The sequence below is a fragment of the Cetorhinus maximus genome, chromosome 27, assembly GCF_964194155.1.
Source record: "Cetorhinus maximus chromosome 27, sCetMax3.hap1.1, whole genome shotgun sequence".
In the NCBI taxonomy this organism is placed as follows: domain Eukaryota; kingdom Metazoa; phylum Chordata; class Chondrichthyes; order Lamniformes; family Cetorhinidae; genus Cetorhinus; species Cetorhinus maximus.
The window spans coordinates 10,645,992-10,666,653 of NC_135905.1; the positions used below are offsets into that span (position 1 = coordinate 10,645,992).

The 20,662-nt window shown below is 46.7% G+C and overlaps 1 protein-coding gene across 1 annotated transcript in view; it reads left to right on the forward strand.

Annotated features, from left to right (window-relative positions):
- LOC144668557 (glutamine--fructose-6-phosphate aminotransferase [isomerizing] 1-like) overlaps nt 1-20,662 on the forward strand; it is an 80,627-nt gene that overhangs the window by 22,013 nt on the left and 37,952 nt on the right. The window contains exons 5-10 of the mRNA XM_078530703.1: nt 7,420-7,478; nt 8,153-8,287; nt 9,359-9,420; nt 13,937-14,016; nt 15,616-15,721; nt 20,230-20,393. Coding sequence (XP_078386829.1) covers nt 7,420-7,478; nt 8,153-8,287; nt 9,359-9,420; nt 13,937-14,016; nt 15,616-15,721; nt 20,230-20,393 — 606 coding nt within the window. The remainder of the gene's footprint in view (nt 1-7,419; nt 7,479-8,152; nt 8,288-9,358; nt 9,421-13,936; nt 14,017-15,615; nt 15,722-20,229; nt 20,394-20,662) is intronic.

Sequence of the window (20,662 nt, forward strand, 5' to 3'; positions counted from 1 at the left end):
GCCCCCATCCAACCACCACCCCCGCCCCCATCCAACCACCACCCCCGCCCCCATCCAACCACCACCCCCGCCCCCATCCAACCACCACCCCCGCCCCCATCCAACCACCACCCCCGCCCCCATCCAACCACCACCCCCGCCCCCATCCAACCACCACCCCGCCCCCATCCAACCACCACCCCGCCCCATCCAACCACCACCCCGCCCCCATCCAACCACCACCCCCACCCCCATCCAACCACCACCCCCGCCCCCATCCAACCACCACCCCCGCCCCCATCCAACCACCACCCCCGCCCCCATCCAACCACCACCCCCGCCCCCATCCAACCACCACCCCGCCCCCATCCAACCACCACCCCGCCCCCATCCAACCACCACCCCGCCCCCATCCAACCACCACCCCGCCCCCATCCAACCACCACCCCGCCCCCATCCAACCACCACCCCGCCCCCATCCAACCACCACCCCGCCCCCATCCAACCACCACCCCGCCCCCATCCAACCACCACCCCGCCCCCATCCAACCACCACCCCGCCCCCATCCAACCACCACCCCGCCCCCATCCAACCACCACCCCGCCCCCATCCAACCACCACCCCGCCCCCATCCAACCACCACCCCGCCCCCATCCAACCACCACCCCGCCCCCATCCAACCACCACCCCGCCCCCATCCAACCACCACCCCGCCCCCATCCAACCACCCCCCCGCCCCCATCCAACCACCCCCCCGCCCCCATCCAACCACCCCCCCGCCCCCATCCAACCACCACCCCGCCCCCATCCAACCACCACCCCGCCCCCATCCAACCACCACCCCGCCCCCATCCAACCACCACCCCGCCCCCATCCAACCACCACCCCGCCCCCATCCAACCACCACCCCGCCCCCATCCAACCACCACCCCGCCCCCATCCAACCACCACCCCGCCCCCATCCAACCACCACCCCGCCCCCATCCAACCACCACCCCGCCCCCATCCAACCACCACCCCGCCCCCATCCAACCACCACCCCGCCCCCATCCAACCACCACCCCGCCCCCATCCAACCACCACCCCGCCCCCATCCAACCACCACCCCGCCCCCATCCAACCACCACCCCGCCCCCATCCAACCACCACCCCGCCCCCATCCAACCACCACCCCGCCCCCATCCAACCACCACCCCGCCCCCATCCAACCACCACCCCGCCCCCATCCAACCACCACCCCGCCCCCATCCAACCACCACCCCGCCCCCATCCAACCACCACCCCGCCCCCATCCAACCACCACCCCGCCCCCATCCAACCACCACCCCGCCCCCATCCAACCACCACCCCGCCCTCATCCAACCACCACCCCACCCCCACCAATACACATCTCTCTACCGCAACTGAGATCAATTGACTTCTCTCAGGCCAAAGACTGAGCATGGGATCTTCCTGCTCAGTTCCAGGCTTATGACCGACTGAATCACTTGTTCTTTTTTAAAAAGTCCAATGAATAAAAATGCTCAAGTTTAAATAAAAACACATTGAATGAGTTGGTGGCTGAAGAATAGTTGTAAATTGGTTTGAAGTAGAGGTCTCTAATTTAGCTCGATTCTAGTGAAAGGGATTGTTCTAGCACAGTTCAGTCAATCAGGCTCAGACTAAATCTATTGCCACTTTGTATAGATGGCTTGTTTACTCTCCAAGGGCTAAGAGCACTTAGTGTCATCACTTGAAGAGTAGCACTTGCAGTTTACAGAAACAACAAGATAGTGTTAGAGAATCTTCAATCAATATAATCCAAGCAACTCCTCCATTTTGCCAGACTGCTCGACATTGCAGGTTCTGGTAGACTGATGCACAATTAGTGACTGGAGAGTGGGGATGGCAAAGTGGATAGGGGCCAAGTTTTTCCATCTCCGCATTTGCCAATCTGAATTTTTTCTGTTCCTTTAGAGCTATTGATTGTGTTTGGGGGGGGTGCGGGGGGTGGGGCAGGGGAGTTGTTGGAGGGGGGGAGCTTCCATGCTAATGAGGGATTTTAGCTACAGTATTAGGTTGGAGAAGCTGGGGTTGTTCTCCTTAAACAGCTGGCACGGACTCGATGGACAGAATTACCTCCTTCTGTGTCCTAATAATGACTCTATGACCGTTGAACACGAAAGCAAAAAAACTATTGGGCAGAATTTTATGGCCCCATTTCGGTGGGGGTGGGGCTGTAAAGTGCGGCAAGACATTCTAAACCCCATTGACTCCAATGCCAGAACCTTCACTGAGGATTGTAATATAGGGTAGGCGATGGCATAATGATATTGTCGCTGGACTGGTAATCTAGAGACCTAGGGTAATCCCCTGGGGACCTGGGTTTGAATCCTGCCACATCAGATGGGGGAATTTGAATTCGATTTTAAAAACAAAACGGAATTAAAAGTCTGATGATGACCATGAAACCATTGTCGATTGTTGTAAAAACCCATCTGGTTCACTGATGTCCTTTAGGGAAGGAAATCTGCCATCCTTACCTGGTCTACATGTGACTCCAGACCCACAGCAATGTGGTTGACTCTTAAATGCCCCCTGAACAAGGGCAATTAGGGATGGGCAATAAATGCTGGCCTGGCCAGTGACGCCCACATCCCATGAATCAATTTTTAAAAAAATGGTGTCAGGGCAGGAATTTGTAATGCTGCTGGACCATCCTGTGGACCACATGATGTTTATGTTGGTTGGGGGATGATTGAATCAAGGCCTTTAAGCTGATAAAGGGATTTGATAAAAATTTGGAGAAACTATTACCTTTGCCAGGGAAATCCAGGTGTTTAACCAATTTATTGGAGTTTTTTGAAAGAGTAACATGCGCTGTGGATAAAGGGGAACCGGTGGATGTACTGTACTTGGATTTCCAGAAGGCATTTGATAAGGTAGCACATCAAAGGCTATTGTGGAAAATAAAAGCTCATGGTGTAGGGGGCATGGATAGAAGATTGGCTGGCTGGTTGGCAGAAAACAGTTTGCATAAATGGGTCCTTTTCAGATTGGCAGGATGTGACGAGAGGAGTGCCACAGGGGACTGTGCTGGGGCCTCAGATGTTTGCAATTTACATCAATGACTTAGATGAGGGGAGCGATGGCATGGTAGCTAAATTTGTAGATGACACGAAGATAGGTAGGAAAGGATATTGTGAAGAGGTCATGAGGTTGCAGATGGATATAAATAGGTTGAGTGAGTGGGCAAAGACCTGGACAATGGAGTTTAATGTGGGAAAATGGGAAGTTGTCACTTTGGCAGGAAGAATAAAAGGAGCAGAGTATTACTTAAGCGGAGAATGACTGCGGAATTCTGAGGTGCAGAGAGATCTAGGTGTTCTTGTGCATGAGTCACAAAAAGTTAGTATGCAGGTACTACAAGTAATTAAGAAAGCTAATGGATGCTATCCTTTATTACGAGAGGAATTGAACATAAAAGTAAGGATGTTATGCTTCAGTTATACAGGGCATTGGTGAGACTGCATCTTGAACACAGTGTGCAGTTTTGGTCTCCCAGTTTAAGGGAGGATGTAAATGTGTTGGTGGCAGTTCAGAGGAGGTTTATTAGATGGATGCCTGGAATGTTGTCGAATGAGGAAAGATCAGACAACTGGGCTTGTTTCCACTGGAGTTTAGAAGAGTGAGGGGTGATTTGATTGAAGTGTATAAGGTCCTGAGGGGTCTTGATAAGGTGCATGTGGAATGGATGTTTCCTCTTGTGGTTGAGTCCAGAACTAGTTGCAGGGGGGCACTGTTATAAAATAAGGGTTTTCCCTTTAGGACAGAGATGAGGAGACTTTTTTTTTGAGGGTTATGTGACTTTGGAACTCTGCCTCTGGAGGCGCAGTCATTAAATAGTTTTAAGGCGGAGGTGGATAGATAAACAAGGGAATCAGAGGTTATCGGGGGTAGATGGGAATATGGAATTCGAAACACAAGCAGATCAGCCATGATCTTATTGAATGGTGGAGCAGGCTCGAGGGGCTGAATGGCCTACTCCTGGTCCGATTTCTTCTGTTCTTGTGTTAACCCAGAACAAGGGGGCACAATATTAGAATTGGAGCCAGGCCATTTAGGTGTGAAATCAGGAAGCACTTTTCTTTTACACAGGGCAGTGGAAATCTGGAACTCGATCTACCTAATGGCTATGGATGTCGGATCAATTGGAATTTGTAAGGGTGAAATCAATGGAATTTTCTTGGGTGGGGGTATTGAGGATTTTGGAGGAAAGTTGAGATGCAGATTAGTCTGATCTAATTAAATGGCAGAATAGACTTGAGGGGCTGAATGTCCTCTTTTTGTTTCTTTGTCAGGCAAACTTAAGTGACTGAGAGTCATTCTGGCACAGAAGGAGGCCATTCAGCCCTTTAAGTCCATGCCAGCTGCCTGTCGAACACTCCAATCAGACCCATTCCCCTGCTCTATTCCTGTCGCCTGCAAGTTTTTTTCCCCTCCAAGTGCCTATCCAATTTCCTTCTGAAATCATTGGTCTCTACTTCCACCATCCTTCCAGGTAGTGAGGCTCAAAGTGATCCAAATCTCTGTGAAGTGTTATTCTGCCTAGTGATGCCCTCTTCCTCTCACATCGTCAGGCTGCTAGCCAGCATGTTGCACAGACATGAATAGATGGGCCTTACACAGGCCCAAAATACCCGATAGTGGGGTGTCTCCGCTATTGTGAAATGTCAGCATGCCTCAGGCTGTGAAGCTACTGTTCAGAGGTAGGATTAACTGGATCGGAAGGCATCAGCCTGCTTTTCCATGTCGCAAGGGCATGAAATGGATTCTCATGAACTCCTCCTGAGGGACACCCCTTCTTCCCAAAGCCCAATGAGAACTCTTGCTGTTGAACAAGGCAGTTGAGATTTTTAGTTACCTGTCTTCGTGTCATGGCAAATTGGTATTAATCGGTGTCAGTTGTGCTTCTACACCTACAGGCTGTACTGGATAGGCTATAGGGCCATTTCCCTCATTGGCTTCATCTTTCGATTCATTGATTCGTCCTTTTCAAGTGCCTTGCCCTTGCCTGTGTTGGCTGTTTCGGATTAGCTTCCCGAGAGAAAGTCATATTTTAGTAGTTGTTATGAGCATCGGGGGAACTAATGTGGCCCATCTGCAAATGAATTGTACGTTCTCCTTCTTAGGCAATTCCTCAGGATGGAGGCTGACTTGTTTCCACTCCGGTCCGATGGGTTCTGAGACGGCCGATAAGTCCATTGTGCGACCTGCAGACTCCGCCACATGTGGGGCAGGTGGTGCTTGAAGGGTTGGGTAGACGGGTTGTTTGGAGGTTTGTGCGCCCTCTCCAACATCTTGACTTTGCCTCTGCACTTTTCCAATGAAGCCTCTGGATGTATTTGGTGCCTTCCCGAATGAGCCTTCTCCATTTTGGTGGGTCATAAGCCAGGGTCTCCCATGAGTCAGTGGGGAGGTTTGATCTCTTCAGGGATGCTTTGAGGGCATCCCTAAAGTATTTCCGCTGTCCTTCTGGGAGTCTCCTGCCGTGACTGATTTCCAAGTAGAACAGTTGCTGTGGGAGTCTGGTGTTAGGCATCCGAACGCCATGTCCTGCCCAGCAGAGTTGGTTTTGAGCGATTGGCGCCTCGATGCTGGGCATGTTGGCTTGGGAGAGGACACTGCTATTGAACCGCCTTTCTTACCACTGGATTTGGAAGATGGTGTGAAGGCACTGCCAGTGGTAATTCTCCAGTGCTTTGAGGGGACTGCCGTAGGTTGTCCAAGTCTCCGAAGCACATGGGAGCATGGGGATCACTGCTGCCCAGTAAACTATGATCTTAGTCTCGGGTTTGAGAACCAGGCCCTGATTCACCTAAAATGCCCTAGTTTTATTGCCATGTTGTTTTTCTCTTTGGAGATTGCCCCGCAAGGGAGGAGCCTAAGGGCTTTCAGTGAAAAAATGCAATCTGGAGCAACAAGAGGTCCATGGATTGACTTCCCTTCAGCCATTTGGGAGAAAAGGGGAGATTGCAGATCTCTGGGCCGATCTTTAAATTTAACTGGGGCAGCAGATTTCAGCCCCTGTACCAGCTCACCCCAGTGGCCTTAAAGATGTAGGCTACGTAAAACAAATCCAAAGGTAGCCTCAGCAAAGAAGAGCACCTAGATGTCAGCGTTGGTTCAGCACTATCACTTCTGGGTCAGAGGTCATGGAAACATAGAAACAGGAGTAGGCCATACAGCCCCTCAAGCCTGTTCAGCCCTTCGGTTAGATCATAGTTGATCTGTATCATAATTCCCTTAGTTCCATAACCGTAAATACCTTTGCCCAACAAAAATTTATCATTCTCAGTTTTAAAAGTTTTAACTGACCCAGACTCAGCAGCTTTGCGTTCAAGCCTCACTAAAGACATAATCTAGGCTGACACTTTAATGCAGTGCTGAGGGAGTGCAGCATTGTCGGACACGTCATCCTTCAGATGATGCATTAAGTCATCACCCTGTGTCTGACCTCTCGGTTGGAATTAAAAGATCCTATGGCTCTCCTTGAAAAATAAATGGGGGGCTTTCCTCAGTATGCTGGCCAACATTTATCCCTCAACCAACGTCACCAAAGCCTGGTTATCAGGCCACATATTGGGTTGGATTTTTGTGGGACTTTGCTGTGTGCAATTTGGCTGCAACATTACCAGCGACACTGGAATAGTGACTACACTTCGAAACAACTTAATTGGTTGTGAAGCGCTTTGCGATGTACTAAGATTGTGAAAGGTGCTTTATTAATGCAAGTTCTCTCTTTGGGCGAGTGCGATTTAAACACAGCGAGTTGTCGTGACCTGGAATGCGCTAGGGTGGTGGAAGCAGATTCCCTAGTCATTTTTGAAAAGGAATTGGAGAAATACTTGAAAAGAAAACAAGTGGAGGGGCCACGAGGAGAGGGCAGGAATGGGAATAATTGGATAGCTCAACAAGCTGGCCCAGGCACACTGGCCTCCATCTGTAGCGTATGATTCTGAGACGAGGCAATATATGTATTTGGACAGACGTCGCTGCTGTAATCCATTATATCAATAAACCAAGGGACCTCGTGCTCCTGCTCACTGCCCCCACACAGGGCAATTGGCACATTATTGTGTTAACCTGGCAAGAGTCTCAGTGCCATAGCCGGGCAACTGGGGACACAAAACTTTCTCAGTCACCTTGCAACCCATCTGCACAAATAGGTTCAGGATATTCAAGGTTGGCCAGAGACAGGGGAGGGGGGACATACCCACATTTCCAGACAACCATTGACTTCCTCCTTCTGCTCCAGGACTGGGATGTTGGACGCCTTCTATCCCTGGGCACAGAAACCCCTGTAATCATTTTGTTTTATTTGACCCAGGTTTGGATCTCCTTTGATAGATTGGACGTTACTACTGGGTTGGTTTTTGACATTTTTTTTCTAATTGCAGAGTTTATTGTCATTCACAATGGCATCATTACAAACTACAAGAATCTGCGGAAGTTCCTGGTAAGCACTCAGTAGCCCTCAGTGTTTTAAAGCAGTCTTACTTTGTGAAATATCATTCTGTCTGTTTTAATTTCTCTCCTGGCTGTTCCTTGATATTTACAAAAATTGTAAAAGTTAATGGCCAGATATGTGAAAAGACTTCAGTAAGTTACGTTCCATGTGGTTTCTTTTTTTAATTCATTTATGGGATGTGGGCATCGCTGGCTAGACCAGCATTTATTGACCATCCCTAATTGCCCTTGAGAAGGTGGGGGTGAACTGCCACCTTGAATTGCTGCAGTCCCTGTGGTGTAGGAACACCCACAGAGCTGTTAGGGAGGGAGTTCCAGGATTTTGACCCAGCGACAGTGAAGGAATGGCGATATATTTCCAAGTCAGGATGGTGTGTTCCCATAGATCTGCTGCCCTTGTCCTTCTAGCTGGTAGAAGTCATGGGTTTGGAAGGTGCAGTTGAAGGAGCCTTGTTGCTGCAGTGCGCCTTGTAGATGGTACACACTGCTGCTACTGTGGGTCATTGGTAAAGGTGGTGAATGGGGTGCCAGTCAAGCAGGCAGTTCTATCCCAGATGGTGTCCAGCTTCATGAGTGTTGTTGGAGCTGCACTCATCCGGGCAAGTAGAAGTTCCAGCTGTTGCTGTTGTCATATTTAACTATTTCATGTGTTTTAACCGCTAGGAAAGCAAAGGGTATGAGTTTGAGTCTGAAACGGATACAGAATCTATTGCGAAACTGGTCAAATACGTTTACGATAACAGCGAGACCGAGGACATCAGCTTTGCCACTGTAGTGGAGAGAGTCATCCAGCAGCTGGTAAGCGTCGGTCTGTCAGTTGGATAGAAATTCTGGTTGTTTGAGGCTAAACGTGGGTTTATTGTGGGGTCGGGTTACATTCTCTGCTTCAACAAAGGAAGCTACATTGAGGAGCAGGCACTGTGGCCTCGAGGGCAAATTTTGCAGTGACCGGTACCACCAGGGAATGAGCCAACAAGGGTGAAGAAATAAGGCAGAGATGTGCTTTGCCAGGTCCCCCGGGTGCTGTGGGGAGTACTTGATGGTCTGGCTGGCATCAAATGCTGTTTGAGCAAAAAGGTGACAACAGTGCAATGAGTGGCAATGCATCGTGTGCTCAGCTCACACTATTTAAGCTGGCGATTGCGGATCACGATTGTTCTGGGCACAAATGACTGCTGGATGGGGAGGACCAGCGACGACTTTCCTAACATTTCTGAAAGTGGTTTCCTGAGAACTGGATTTTGGACGTTTTGACATTTTCTTTTTGCAATTTTTCTCTCTCCCTCCGGAATTTTTCAAGCTTTGACTTGTCCATTAAAAGCCTGAAATTGGAATTCCTTTGGGTTCTCGCTCCCTCTCCCTCTCGCTCGCTCGCCCTCCCACCCGTCCGCCTACCTGAGAGTTTTGTGAAGGAAGCTGCTGTTACACACCCTAATTCACCAGAGAAATGGCGTTGGGGGCTGACTGTAGAATAGGAACTGTGGACACCACCTGCCAGAGGAACGCCCCTTCCTCCGGCAATCGAGACCACCACAGCCCTGAACCTGTATGACCCACATTCGATCCAAGCTACTGCAGGGAACATAGTCAGTCAGCGCTGCATCGATGCAGCATCCTGAGCTGTTGGTCGATGGTGACATGGGAGCAGGATACTTCACCCTCTTGGATGAGCTGCCCTGCACATTAAAATCCGATGGAAAAATAAGTTTTAGGAAGTAAAACTTTGAAAGAAAGCTCAATGACTTTCATCAGTGAATATAATTAATTGAGAACTACTGTTTAATAAACCTGACATACTTACTTAGACTTTGCTTGCGAGTACATTTTAATATATACTACTAAATATGTTGGTTTAATTTTTTTTTAAAGGAAGGAGCATTTGCCTTAGTATTCAAGAGTGTTCACTTCCCCGGGCAGGCTGTGTGCACCAGGTAAATACTGTGACTCTACTTTAGAGACAAATTTCATATCTTTGTACAACTTGTCGAATGGCAGCCGACCTGGTTTTTATAAAATGAAACCAGAACAGAAGATGCTGGAAATACTCAGCAGGTCGGGCAGAATCTGTCCAGGGAGGAAAACAAGAATGAACGTTTAAGGCGAATGATCTCTCATCAGCTCTCATCGTCCTGGGGTCAATATTGATGTTCCGTGCTTCTAATCGATATGAGCAACCGTGTAATTTGGTCAAACTTCAATATGATGAACCAGGTGGAAGATGTAACGACTCAGCAGAGAACTGAGATGTAATGCAGTACAGAGTATTGCAAAGAGTTACGTTTTAAACAATAACAATCTGTATTTGTATAGCGCCTTTAATGTAATGCAGCACACCTTCACAGGATTGTTATAAAGCAGAAAATGACACCGAGCCACATAAGGCAATACTAGGTCAGATAGCCAAAAGCTTGGTCAAAGAGGAGCATTTTAAGAGGCATCTTACGGGAGGAGAGAGAGAGAGAGAGAGAGGGGCGGAGAGGTTTACGGAGGGAATTCCAGAGCTTAGGTCCTCGGCAGCTGAAGGCACGGCTGCCATTGGTGGAAAAGTTAAAATTGGGGGTGTGCAAGAGGTCGGAATTAGAGGAGCGCAAATATTTTGGAGATAGGGAGGGGCGAGGTCGTGGAGAGATTTGAAAGCAGGGATGACAGTTTTAAAATGGAGGCATTGCTTAACTGGACGCCAAGTAGATCAGCAAGCACAGGTTACAGGATATGTATGGTGGAATAGAAAGCATTAATCCAGAGTAATATTTCAAACTGAACCATGAGCGTCGGACAAGAGGATAAAATCTTTGTTAAAAAATTATTCATGGGGTGTGGGCATCGCTGGCTGGGCCAGGATTTATTGCCCATCCCTAGTTGCCCTTGAGAAGGTGGTGGTGAGCTACCTTCTTGCCACAAACTAGTAAAAGCAAATTTGGGTGGGTCACGTCTTCACACGATGAGTAACTATTAAACTGGCTAAGTGGGGGCACGGATTCTGGAATCATTCAAGACGTGGCGGTAGTATTTCTGTAGATCGCGAGGGAAGGTGCAGCTACATCAGCGAACGGCCTCCCTCTGTCGTTTGCGCTCCCTGTGTGGCCCTTATTGAACGAAAGGGGCCAAGGACGCAAGTAATTTATTTGCAAATGGCCCTGAAGAGTGTGCATGGGATATCAGCCTGTTCATCGCGCACTTTTCAGACTTCAGGACATATTGACTATCAGCCCACCCTTGAAGATCTGTTTGGCAGCATTTTACTGAATGATGGCCATTCTTGCCAATATGTATGTATGTATGCATGTATGTATGTATCTGTTGGCAAATCCACAGGAATTTTAGCAGAGTCTCCGCCTTGTGTCTCCCCACATAACCAGTCACTCTCTGTTTACCCTTGTGGCCGATGTGTATGTTTTTGCTGTGTAGGTATGAGTAAGATAAACTGATCTCCAAAAACCAGCTGAAGCCTGCAAGGCTTGCTCAATGGAGCCTAAGAATATTCTCAGGAAGCAGTTGAATGTTTCAAAGTTATTTTTGTAATGTTCAGCTTTCAATGCAGATCTTTTAGAAACCTGAGGTTCACTGTCGCTACAGTCTGGGATTTATTACTTTTAAAAAAAAAAAATCCTCATGCAGCAAGAGTTGCTTCTCTGCTTAGCTTGGAGCTTCTTAAGATTTTATTTATTCCCTTCCAATTTTTGTTACTTGCGAAATGATTTGCCTTTACACCAGTGTAAGGTATCATTTTATTGTTTTGGGCATTTTGGGGAAGTTCTAGCTCATTCCTTGAGTGTGGACATTGCTATGAGGTCAATACTTATTGCTTATCACTAATTGCCCTGGAGGAGGTGGTGGTGAGCTGCTGCCTTGACCCGCTGCAGTCCGTCTGGTGTAGGTACACCCACAGTGCTGTTAGGAAGAGAGTTCGAGGATTTTGACCCAACAATGATGGAGGGGTTAAGGAGGGGGGCCTACTGATCAGGCATCCTGTGGCCCACAGAGGACTGTCCCCTCTCCCCAGCATCAAGGGCCGCTTCCTCGGAAACCGCCCCCCCCCCCCCCCGCCCCCCCCCCCCAACTTGAAGAGTCCCCCCTTCCCTCACCTACCCACCCACCCTTCCTGGCAGGCCCTGACACACTTGCCTCCATTCTGGTGCCTCCTCCAATGTTGCTGGTCCTGACCAGTTGCAGCCCCAGCAACAGCCATTACTTCCAGCGGTGCTGCCAGATTGGAGCAGGATTCACTGCCCTTAAAGGGACAAAAGCCCCAAGGGCAGGCAGTCAATTGCCTGATGGACAGGCAATTGTGCCGGGGCTCCCAAAAACGGCTACGGTGGGGTTGCCACTGGCTTTCTGGCCGGCGGGCATTGTCACCGCCATGGCTATTAAACTCAACCCAATGTGTGCCAAGGTCCCTTCATCTCTTTGGCGGATATGATAGGTTCCTGAAACTTGCCTCCTTGCCTCAGCCTACATCCTGCCTCCTCCAATGTGCTTTATGCAGCAAATTTAATAACATCAACTTTATACTCTTGCTTCATGTGGTGCTCCCTATCTTGCAGATAGACTTCCAGAAGACGTATCAGCAATCTTCTAGAAACTTCAAGAAACGTCAACCTTTTACTGTTTTTTAAAAAAAATCCATGTTTTTATGTATATTTGACAAAATGGATCATCCTTTTTTTTTGGTGCTTGTTTTACTTTTTTAATTTAATGAACTTGAATTTGTGGAGAGATCGGGAATTGAACCCAAAATTAAACAAACCAAGGATCTCGAAGATCTCCAGGGCCCTACAAATGCTAAATTAAAGACTCCTTTTTTTCTTTCTTTCTTCCTTCCTCCCTTCCCTCCCTCCCTCCCTTCCTGCCTCTATTTGGCCTTTATCTTAGCTACAATGTCTTACCCAATGAAATGATGGTGTATTGGACTTAGCTGAACAGCCTCTTTGTGTCTTCAGAAAGTGCCCCGGTAAAGGAGGAGAGACTTGTGTTTATATAGCACCTTTAATGACCCCAGGATGTCCAAAAGTGCTTTACATTCAATCAGTTACTTTTGAAGTTACTATTGTGCACAGCAAGCTCCCATAGTCAGTCAGCAATGTGATAATGACCAGACAATCTGGTTTAGTCGTATTAGTTGAGTGATGATACTGGTCAGGACACTAGGGAGAACACCCCTCTTGTCTTTTATGCCCACTCAGGGGGGCAGACTTAGCTCAGTTTAGCATCCCATCCGAACGAGGGCACCTCCGACAGTGCGACACTCCCTCAGTATTGCACTGGAGTGTCAGTCTAGGTTTTGTTCGCGAGCCACAGCAATGGGACTTGAAGAGGCAACCTTCTGGCTCGGAGGTGAGGATGCTACAGACTGAACCATGGCTGACGCTGTATCTGCCCGGGTTTTTCCTTTTTATTTGAAGGACCACTGGGCCACGCTGCTGGACTGAAGTTGGTAGATCTGAGCGTTAGGAGCCAATCATTCCATGCGAGATAAATCGCCATTAACGGCAACAGATTTTCATACGTTCCCAAGTGAATCCTTTCGTCAGTCTGCCCGGTAATGGGATCATTGGAGAACTGGCCGACTGGAATTGATGTGGCCATTCCAAGTGTCTGGAATGACAGCCTTGACATTTGGATTTGTAATCTTGACTCTCAAGTTCTCTTCTGAAAGGGACTATACCCCCATCCCAAGGCATTGACTCACCAAACTCCAAATGTAGGGGCGTTGATGGCAGATGTGTTTAGAATTTAAAATCACTTAATTTTCAGGTCAATCTGTAAATAATTGGATCTAGAAAGCGTTATACCTTCCCTCAAGCCTGAAATTTTTAGCATTTAGATTTTTAGCTTTGGTCTGTCCCAAGTGGACATGAGTAGTTTCCTTTGAATAGCTAGAACAATGTATTTACAAATGACTTGTTGAATGTCCTGTTTGGGAGCCAAGTACAACAACATGCTTGTCTCTGACTGAGAAGGTTGCAGCTTCAAATCCAGATACTGAGTGCATAATCTAGGCCAATTCTCCATTGCAGTACTGAGGGACTGCTTGCACTGTTGAAGGCACAGTCTTCTGTATAAGCTGTTAAGCCAACGTCCTGTCTACCCACTTTGGTGGACATGGAAGATCTCATGGTATTATTTTGAAGAATAATTGGGAGTTCCCTTGGTGTCTTGGTCCATATCTATCTCTCAACGAACACCATCAAAAGCAGTGGTATCTGGTCAGTTTCTCATTGCTTGGGATTTGACTGTGGCACTATGTTTCCTTACACTGCAACAGTTAATACAGCTCAACATACTTCATTAGCTGTGAAGTACTTTGGCGTGCCCTGAGGTCAGGAGACGTTGTACATAAATGCAAGTTTTTCCTTGCAGCTTACAAAAATGTTGACATTCATATTTGTCTCATTTGTAGACGCCACAAATGGAATGTTTAACACTGTTTACTTTTGTTTTATTTAGACGGGGAAGTCCTCTGATGATTGGCGTGAGAAGTAATCATAAACTCTCTACAGATCACATACCAATTCTGTATCGTACACGTAAGTAACGTCGGAGCTAAGTGTAGAAGTGTTCATTCCTTACATTTCCATCTGAGGCTATTGGTCATTGAATATCTAAAGCATTTCTATTGCACTTCGTAATGTTGCATTGACATACGCGGTTATGATATGGTCAAAACCTGTTGGGCCAGAAAAGTCACATGGTTCAGGACGCATCCGACCAAATTTCAATGGCTTTAGAATTGCCGGGAGGAATGGAATGGCTTATAATGGTGAAATCCTGAGACACCCTGCACTGAACCTATTTTCAATGCACATCAGAGATGCAACAAATGCACATGAAGAAACTAATAAAATAATCGAAGCAAAGCTTAGGTGATTTTTGTTTTCAAATGCCTGTTTGAGATCCATCTTGGACTAGAAACCCAATGGCACCAAAGTGGTGAAGTAGAGATGCTATAAGGGAATCATTTTTTTAAGGGATTCATCAACCCAGCTCATCACAGCTATGCTTTCATTACAAAATGCATGAAGCTGGTTAGTAAATAGAAATTTTATGTCCTTACCCACTCATGACCCTTCACCTGTTAATATTCTTATTAACATGCCCTTCCGGTTTCTGTTGATCTTTTCGTGGGCTGGAGGAGGTGAAGGTGAAAGGGTTCCATTATCTTTACCGACAAACCCCCCCAGGCAAGGTAAATTTATTAAATCAAATTTGTTGTTAGCTTAACTCCTCAACTGAAAGTAATTTTAAATCATAAGAGCTTAAATCAGCTATGCTAGCTATTGATATGGTCATAAAATAAAATATCCTCTCTTCCAGGAGTATTTAGACTTATCAAAGAATTTGGACTAAACAAAGATATCTCAGAATAAAACATACATCATTCATTATAGCAGAATTATCTCTCCTATTGGAGAGCAATCTCTCTCAGAACTTACTCTTCTAGAATTCTTAATTATAAGATGGTTAGGATCCATGAGGTTTACAGACTGAGACTACAACCTTTTATAACGATTACTTTATCATAAGCTTAAATCTTGGATTACATTTTGGTAATATTTTGAATATTACAAAGTGTAAATGCAAGATAAACTAATTCATCTAAATATAGCAAATGCAAACTTCAAATCCACTTAGAGAATAAGAGTACCAATAACAAACTAGTTTTATACTTACAATTAAAAGTATAAAGCGTAGTTAATACCTTTCAGCTATGAGGAAAACTGTCTCGGGTCTCAACTCAATGATGTTCCCGCAAAATCTGACTGATTTGTTTACCTAAGTTTGTAATATTAAAGAAAATCTATTGTATATGAATAACATGGCAATTGTCTGTTTTACTGTTAAACTCTTTTGAGTAATTTTTCAGAAGCAAAATATTGCACCTGCTTTTTAGAAAAACACATTGGCTTGTTTTCTGCCTGGAGAAGCCTGTTCTCAAGCCTTTGAGTCTGTGTATGTGTGAAAGTAATGAGTCTGAGTTTCTCAAAGGATTCTTTTAGCTGTATTTTATATGCGTTAAATTTTTAACCCTTTTCAAAGATGGAGTCAAATCCTTAACAAGGGAAGGGCAAGCAGGGAACCCTCCTCTTCATGAGTTTTGATGTTAAATATCTGAATGGTTTTACCAGGTAAAGAAGTGAAGACAAACTGTCTAGTCCCTCGCACTGATGGTACCTCTTTATATCCGGTTGGGGAAGAGAAGGCAGTGGAGTATTACTTTGCATCGGATGTCAGGTGAACCTCTTGTCCTTCTGAGATTTAGTACCTTGGTTTAAATTGGAAGTGAATAGTTGGAGAATTGTGGGCAAGGCATGTTTCCAAGATAACCGACTGATAAGTGGGGTGCAATAACTTGTCCTTGTAAGATTTCCCCTTTGTACTCAAGTGTAGCATGGAGCCTAGTTGTGATATTTAACTACGAAGATGGAGCTTGTTAGACTTGGATTGAGCCTTTAGGCTGACCACTCAAGTACTCCCTCTGGAAAAGTGGTTTAAATCAGAAGGTTACAAAATTGAAGTTACTGGTAAATTTCTGGCTCCAGGTCAGCAGAATCAAGGGAAGCAGTGGCATAGTCACTGGATGAGTAATCCAGAAGCCCAGACTAATGCCCTGGAGACATGGGTTCAAATCCTACCATGGCAGTTGGTGGAATTTAAATTCAATTAATAAACCTGGAATTATGAAGCTAGTCTAACGATGACCATGAAGCCATTGTCGTAAAACCCCTTCTGGTTCACTAATGTCCTTTAGAGAAGGAAATCATCTGCCCTTACCTGGTCTGGCCTACATGTGACTCCAGACCCACAGCGATGTGGTTGACTCTTAAATGGCCTAGCAAACCACTCGGTTGTACCAGACTGTTGTGAAATCTAAAAGGGATGAAACCAGACGGGCCACCCAGTATCAAGCTCGGAACCGGAAACGGCAACAACACACCTAGTCCTGTCGACCCTGCAAAGTTCTCTTTAGTAACGTCCAAAATTGGGAGAGCTGTCCCACAGACTAGTCAAGCAACAGCCTGACATTGTCACACTCGCAGAATCATACCTTACAGATAATATCCCAGACACCACCATCCCAGGCAGACCCAGCTGAGGTGGCAACACAGCAGGAACAGGGTTTCCCTGGGAGTCCTCAACATCGACTCTGATGAAGCCTCATGGCATCAGGTCAAACATGGGCAAGGAAAGCTCCCTGCTGGTTAGCAACTACCGCTACTGCCACCCAAAGTAATCAACCAGTACTCCACCAGGTTGAACATCACTTAGAGGAAGCACTGAGGATGGTAAAGGCACCAACATTGACATACCTTCAACGTCCATCACCAAGAATGGCTCAGTAGCACCACTACTGACCAAGCTGGCTGAGCCCTAAATGACATAGCTGCTAGACTAGGTCTGCAGAGGTGGTACATACAGAACGGATAAACATACTTGACCTCATCCTCACCAATCTGCCTGTTGCAGATGCATCTGTTCATGACAGTATTGATAGCAGTGACCACTGCACAGTCCTTGTAGAGACGAAGTCCCATCTTCCCATTGAGGACATTCCCCCATTGTGTTGTGTAGCACTACCACTGTGCTAAATGGGATAGATTCCAAACAGAACCTAGCAACTCAAAACTGGGCATCCATGAGGCACTTTGGGCCAGCAGCAGCAATAGAATTGTATTCAATTACAATCCGTAACCTCATGGCCTTTCATATCCCTCACTCTACCATTACCATCAAGCCAGGGGATCAACCCCTGATTCAATGAGGAGTGGAGGAGGGCACACCAGGAGCAGCACCAGGCATACCTAAAAATAAGGAGTCAACCTGGTGAAGCAACAATACAAGATTAATTGCATGTCAAGCAACATGCGATAGGCAGAGCTAAGCGATCCCACAACCAAAGGATCGGATAGTGGAATCGGACAGTCATGAATAGTGGTGGACAATTAAAAACAACGTTCTGGAAGGGGAGGCTGCACAAATATCCCCATTCTCAATGATGGGGGAGCCCAGCACATCAGTGCAAAAGATAAGGCTGAAGCATTTGCAGCCATCTTCAGCCAGAAGTGCAGGTGGATGATCCATATCAGCCTCCTCCGGAGGTCCCCAGATGTCAGTCTTCAGCCAATTCAGTTCACTCCATGTGATATCAACTAATAAGAACTATAATGGCTGAAGGCATCGGATACTGCAAAGGCCACGGGTCATGACAACATTCTGGCAATAGTACTGAAGACTTGTGCTCTAGAATTAGCTGTTCCAGTACAGCTACAACACTGGTATCTACCCAGCAATGTGGAAAATTGCCTAGGTGTGTCCTGTCCACAAAAAACAGGGCAAATCCAACTTGGCCAATTTAGACTATTCTCAGCAATAGCCTGCTCACTGATGCACAGTTTGGGTTCTGCCAGGGCCACTCGGCTCCTGACTTTATACAGCTTTAGTCCAAACATGGGCAAAAGAGCTGAACTCCTGAGGTGAGGTAAGAGTGACTGCTCTTGACATCAAGGCAGCATTTGACCGAGTGTGACATCACACAGCCCTAAAAACTGGAGTCAGTGGAAATCGGGAAAATCTCTGCTGGTTGGAGTCATACCTAGCACAAAGTTATGGTTGTTGAAGGTCAGTCATCTCAGCTTCAGGACATCACTGCAGGAGTTCCTCAGGGTAGTGTCCTAGGCCCAACCATCTTCAGCTGCTTCATCAATGACCTTCCTTCCATCATAAGTGGGGATGTTTGCTGCTGATTGTGCGATGTTCACCATTGTGACCCTTCAGATACTGAAGCAGTCCGTGTCCATATGCAGCAAACGACGATTAACATTCATGCCACACAAGTGCCAGACAACGACATATCCAACAAGAGAGAATCTAACCATCGCCCTTTGACATTCAATGGCATTACTATTGCTGAAACCCCACTATCAACATCCTGGAGGTTACCATTGACCAGAAACTGAACTGGACTAGCCGTATAAATACTGTGGCTACAAAAGCAAGTCCGAGGCTAGGAATCCTGTGGTGAGTAAATCACCACCTGACTCCCCAAAGCCTCTCCACCATCTACAAGGCACAAATCAGGAGTGTGATGGAATACTTTCCATTTGCCTGGATGAGTGCAGCTCCCACAACACTCAAGAAGCTTGACACTGTCCAAATCAAAGCAGCCCGCTTGATTGGCACACTATCTGTCACAATAAACATTTACTCCCTCTGCCAGCGACGCATAGTGGCAGCAGTGTGTACCATCTACAAGATGTACTACAGCAACTCACTTAAGGCTCCTTTGACAGCGCCTTCCAAACCTGCAAAATCTCTCCACCATCTAGAAAGACAAGAGCAGCAGAGACATGGGAACACCATTACCTGGAAGTTCCCCAGCCCCCTGCCCCCACCCCCCAAGCCACACACCATCTTGACTTGGAAATATATCGCCGTTACTTCACTGTTGCTGGGTCAAAATCCTGGAACTCCCTCCCTGACAGCACTGTGGGTGTACTTACACCACATTGACTGCAGTGGTTCAAGAAGGCAGCTCACCACCACCTCAAGGGCAATTAGGAATGGGCAATAAATGCTTGTCAGCGACACCCACATTGCATGGATGAATATATCAAAAACGATCCTGACTGGCGCCTATTGTTTAAGATTATTTTACATATAAGGGTGCCCTCTGGAGCGTGACTGACTCATAGCATCGAGAAACAAAAAATACTTTACTCATGAGTCTGCCTCCTGTGCCATTGCTGTAGGAAAATTAGACTATGTGCTGTTTAAAAAGGTTGAGGTCAATATAACTGTTCATACACGCTCTAGTGACCTGTAATGCCCCGTCCAAGTTGCAAAGTCAAATTGTTAAGTAAACACTTGATGAGGTCAGCTAGAGTTCAATTGCTGTTCCGTGAGGCCCATTTGTGAAATGGATACTGTGACCAAATTTTAGGATGAAATGCTTGACTTTCTCTTTAATTGTGACTGCGAAGGACAGTGAGAAGGTGCAGACGTTCTGACAGCCGTGTCCATGAGGTATATTCAATTGTTGGGGTTTCATACAATTGACTTCCTTTTTGAGACAGCCAGGGGTAACTCAAAAGGTAACCACACCGACCTACTTTGGGAGTCTATTTGGTGTATCCACAGACTATTGAAACAGACAGCGAGGAACCTAGCTGGCTTGGGATCAGTTGACCAGAAATTGATTGATACCAACTAAGCTTTGCGACTGTGCGTAATAGAGCTACCAATAACATGCCTGGTGGCTGTCCGCAAAGATACAGGAACATGCAATGTCACTGGATTAATAATCTAAAGACCCAGGCTAATACTGTGGGGACACGGCAGTAGATGGAATTTAAACTCAATTAATAAAGAAAGAATTACTGATCAACATTTTAAGTCACAAAATGAGTTCGTTTTTTTACTTTTAAAGCAGTTTTAAGCCCTAGAAATAGTGATCCTCAACATTGGGAAGATCAACGAGGGGAAAGGAAGGAATTTTTTGAAAGAATAAACCTATGTAGAAGACAGAATTGAAAGACTTCATGGGCTGAAAGGCAGAAATTACTTTCTTTTCAGCTCATTTGCGAGAATGCCGGATGTTTTGTGGTGAGAGGATGGGATTTCCTCAGGTTCTATGTATTTTTTTTAAAAGTTCCTTTTGCAAGTATTCTTTGTTCGTGGATGGCCATCAGCGTGTTCGCGAGCGGGCAGTTTGTCACCGTGATGTTTGATTTTTTTTTTCCCAGCGCTGTCATTGAGCACACGAACCAAGTGATTTTCCTGGAGGATGATGACGTGGCAGCGGTGGTCGTGGGCTGCCTTTCGATTCACCGGGTCGAGCGCACAGCAAGTGACTGCCCGGCGCGTGGGATCCAGACGCTGCAAGTGGAGCTGCAGCAGATGATGAAAGGTAAAGGAGGGGCAGAATTTGCTGCCGGCTCAAGACGGGAAGCAGCAAGACTGGTGATTGGCGCCGTCCATTAGCTGATTAGGCACCCCACCATTGTGTCCCGGCCTCAGTTCAGATGAATATCCTGTAAGACAATGCTGTGAACGTTTCCGTTTCCCCCGCACCAGCTGCTCTGTGGATTCCCGGAGTGATTGTACCAAAGAATCAGCCTCAATATTTGCCCGCTTCACTTGGGAAGGATTAAGAGCAGGAGTAGGCCATTCAGCCCC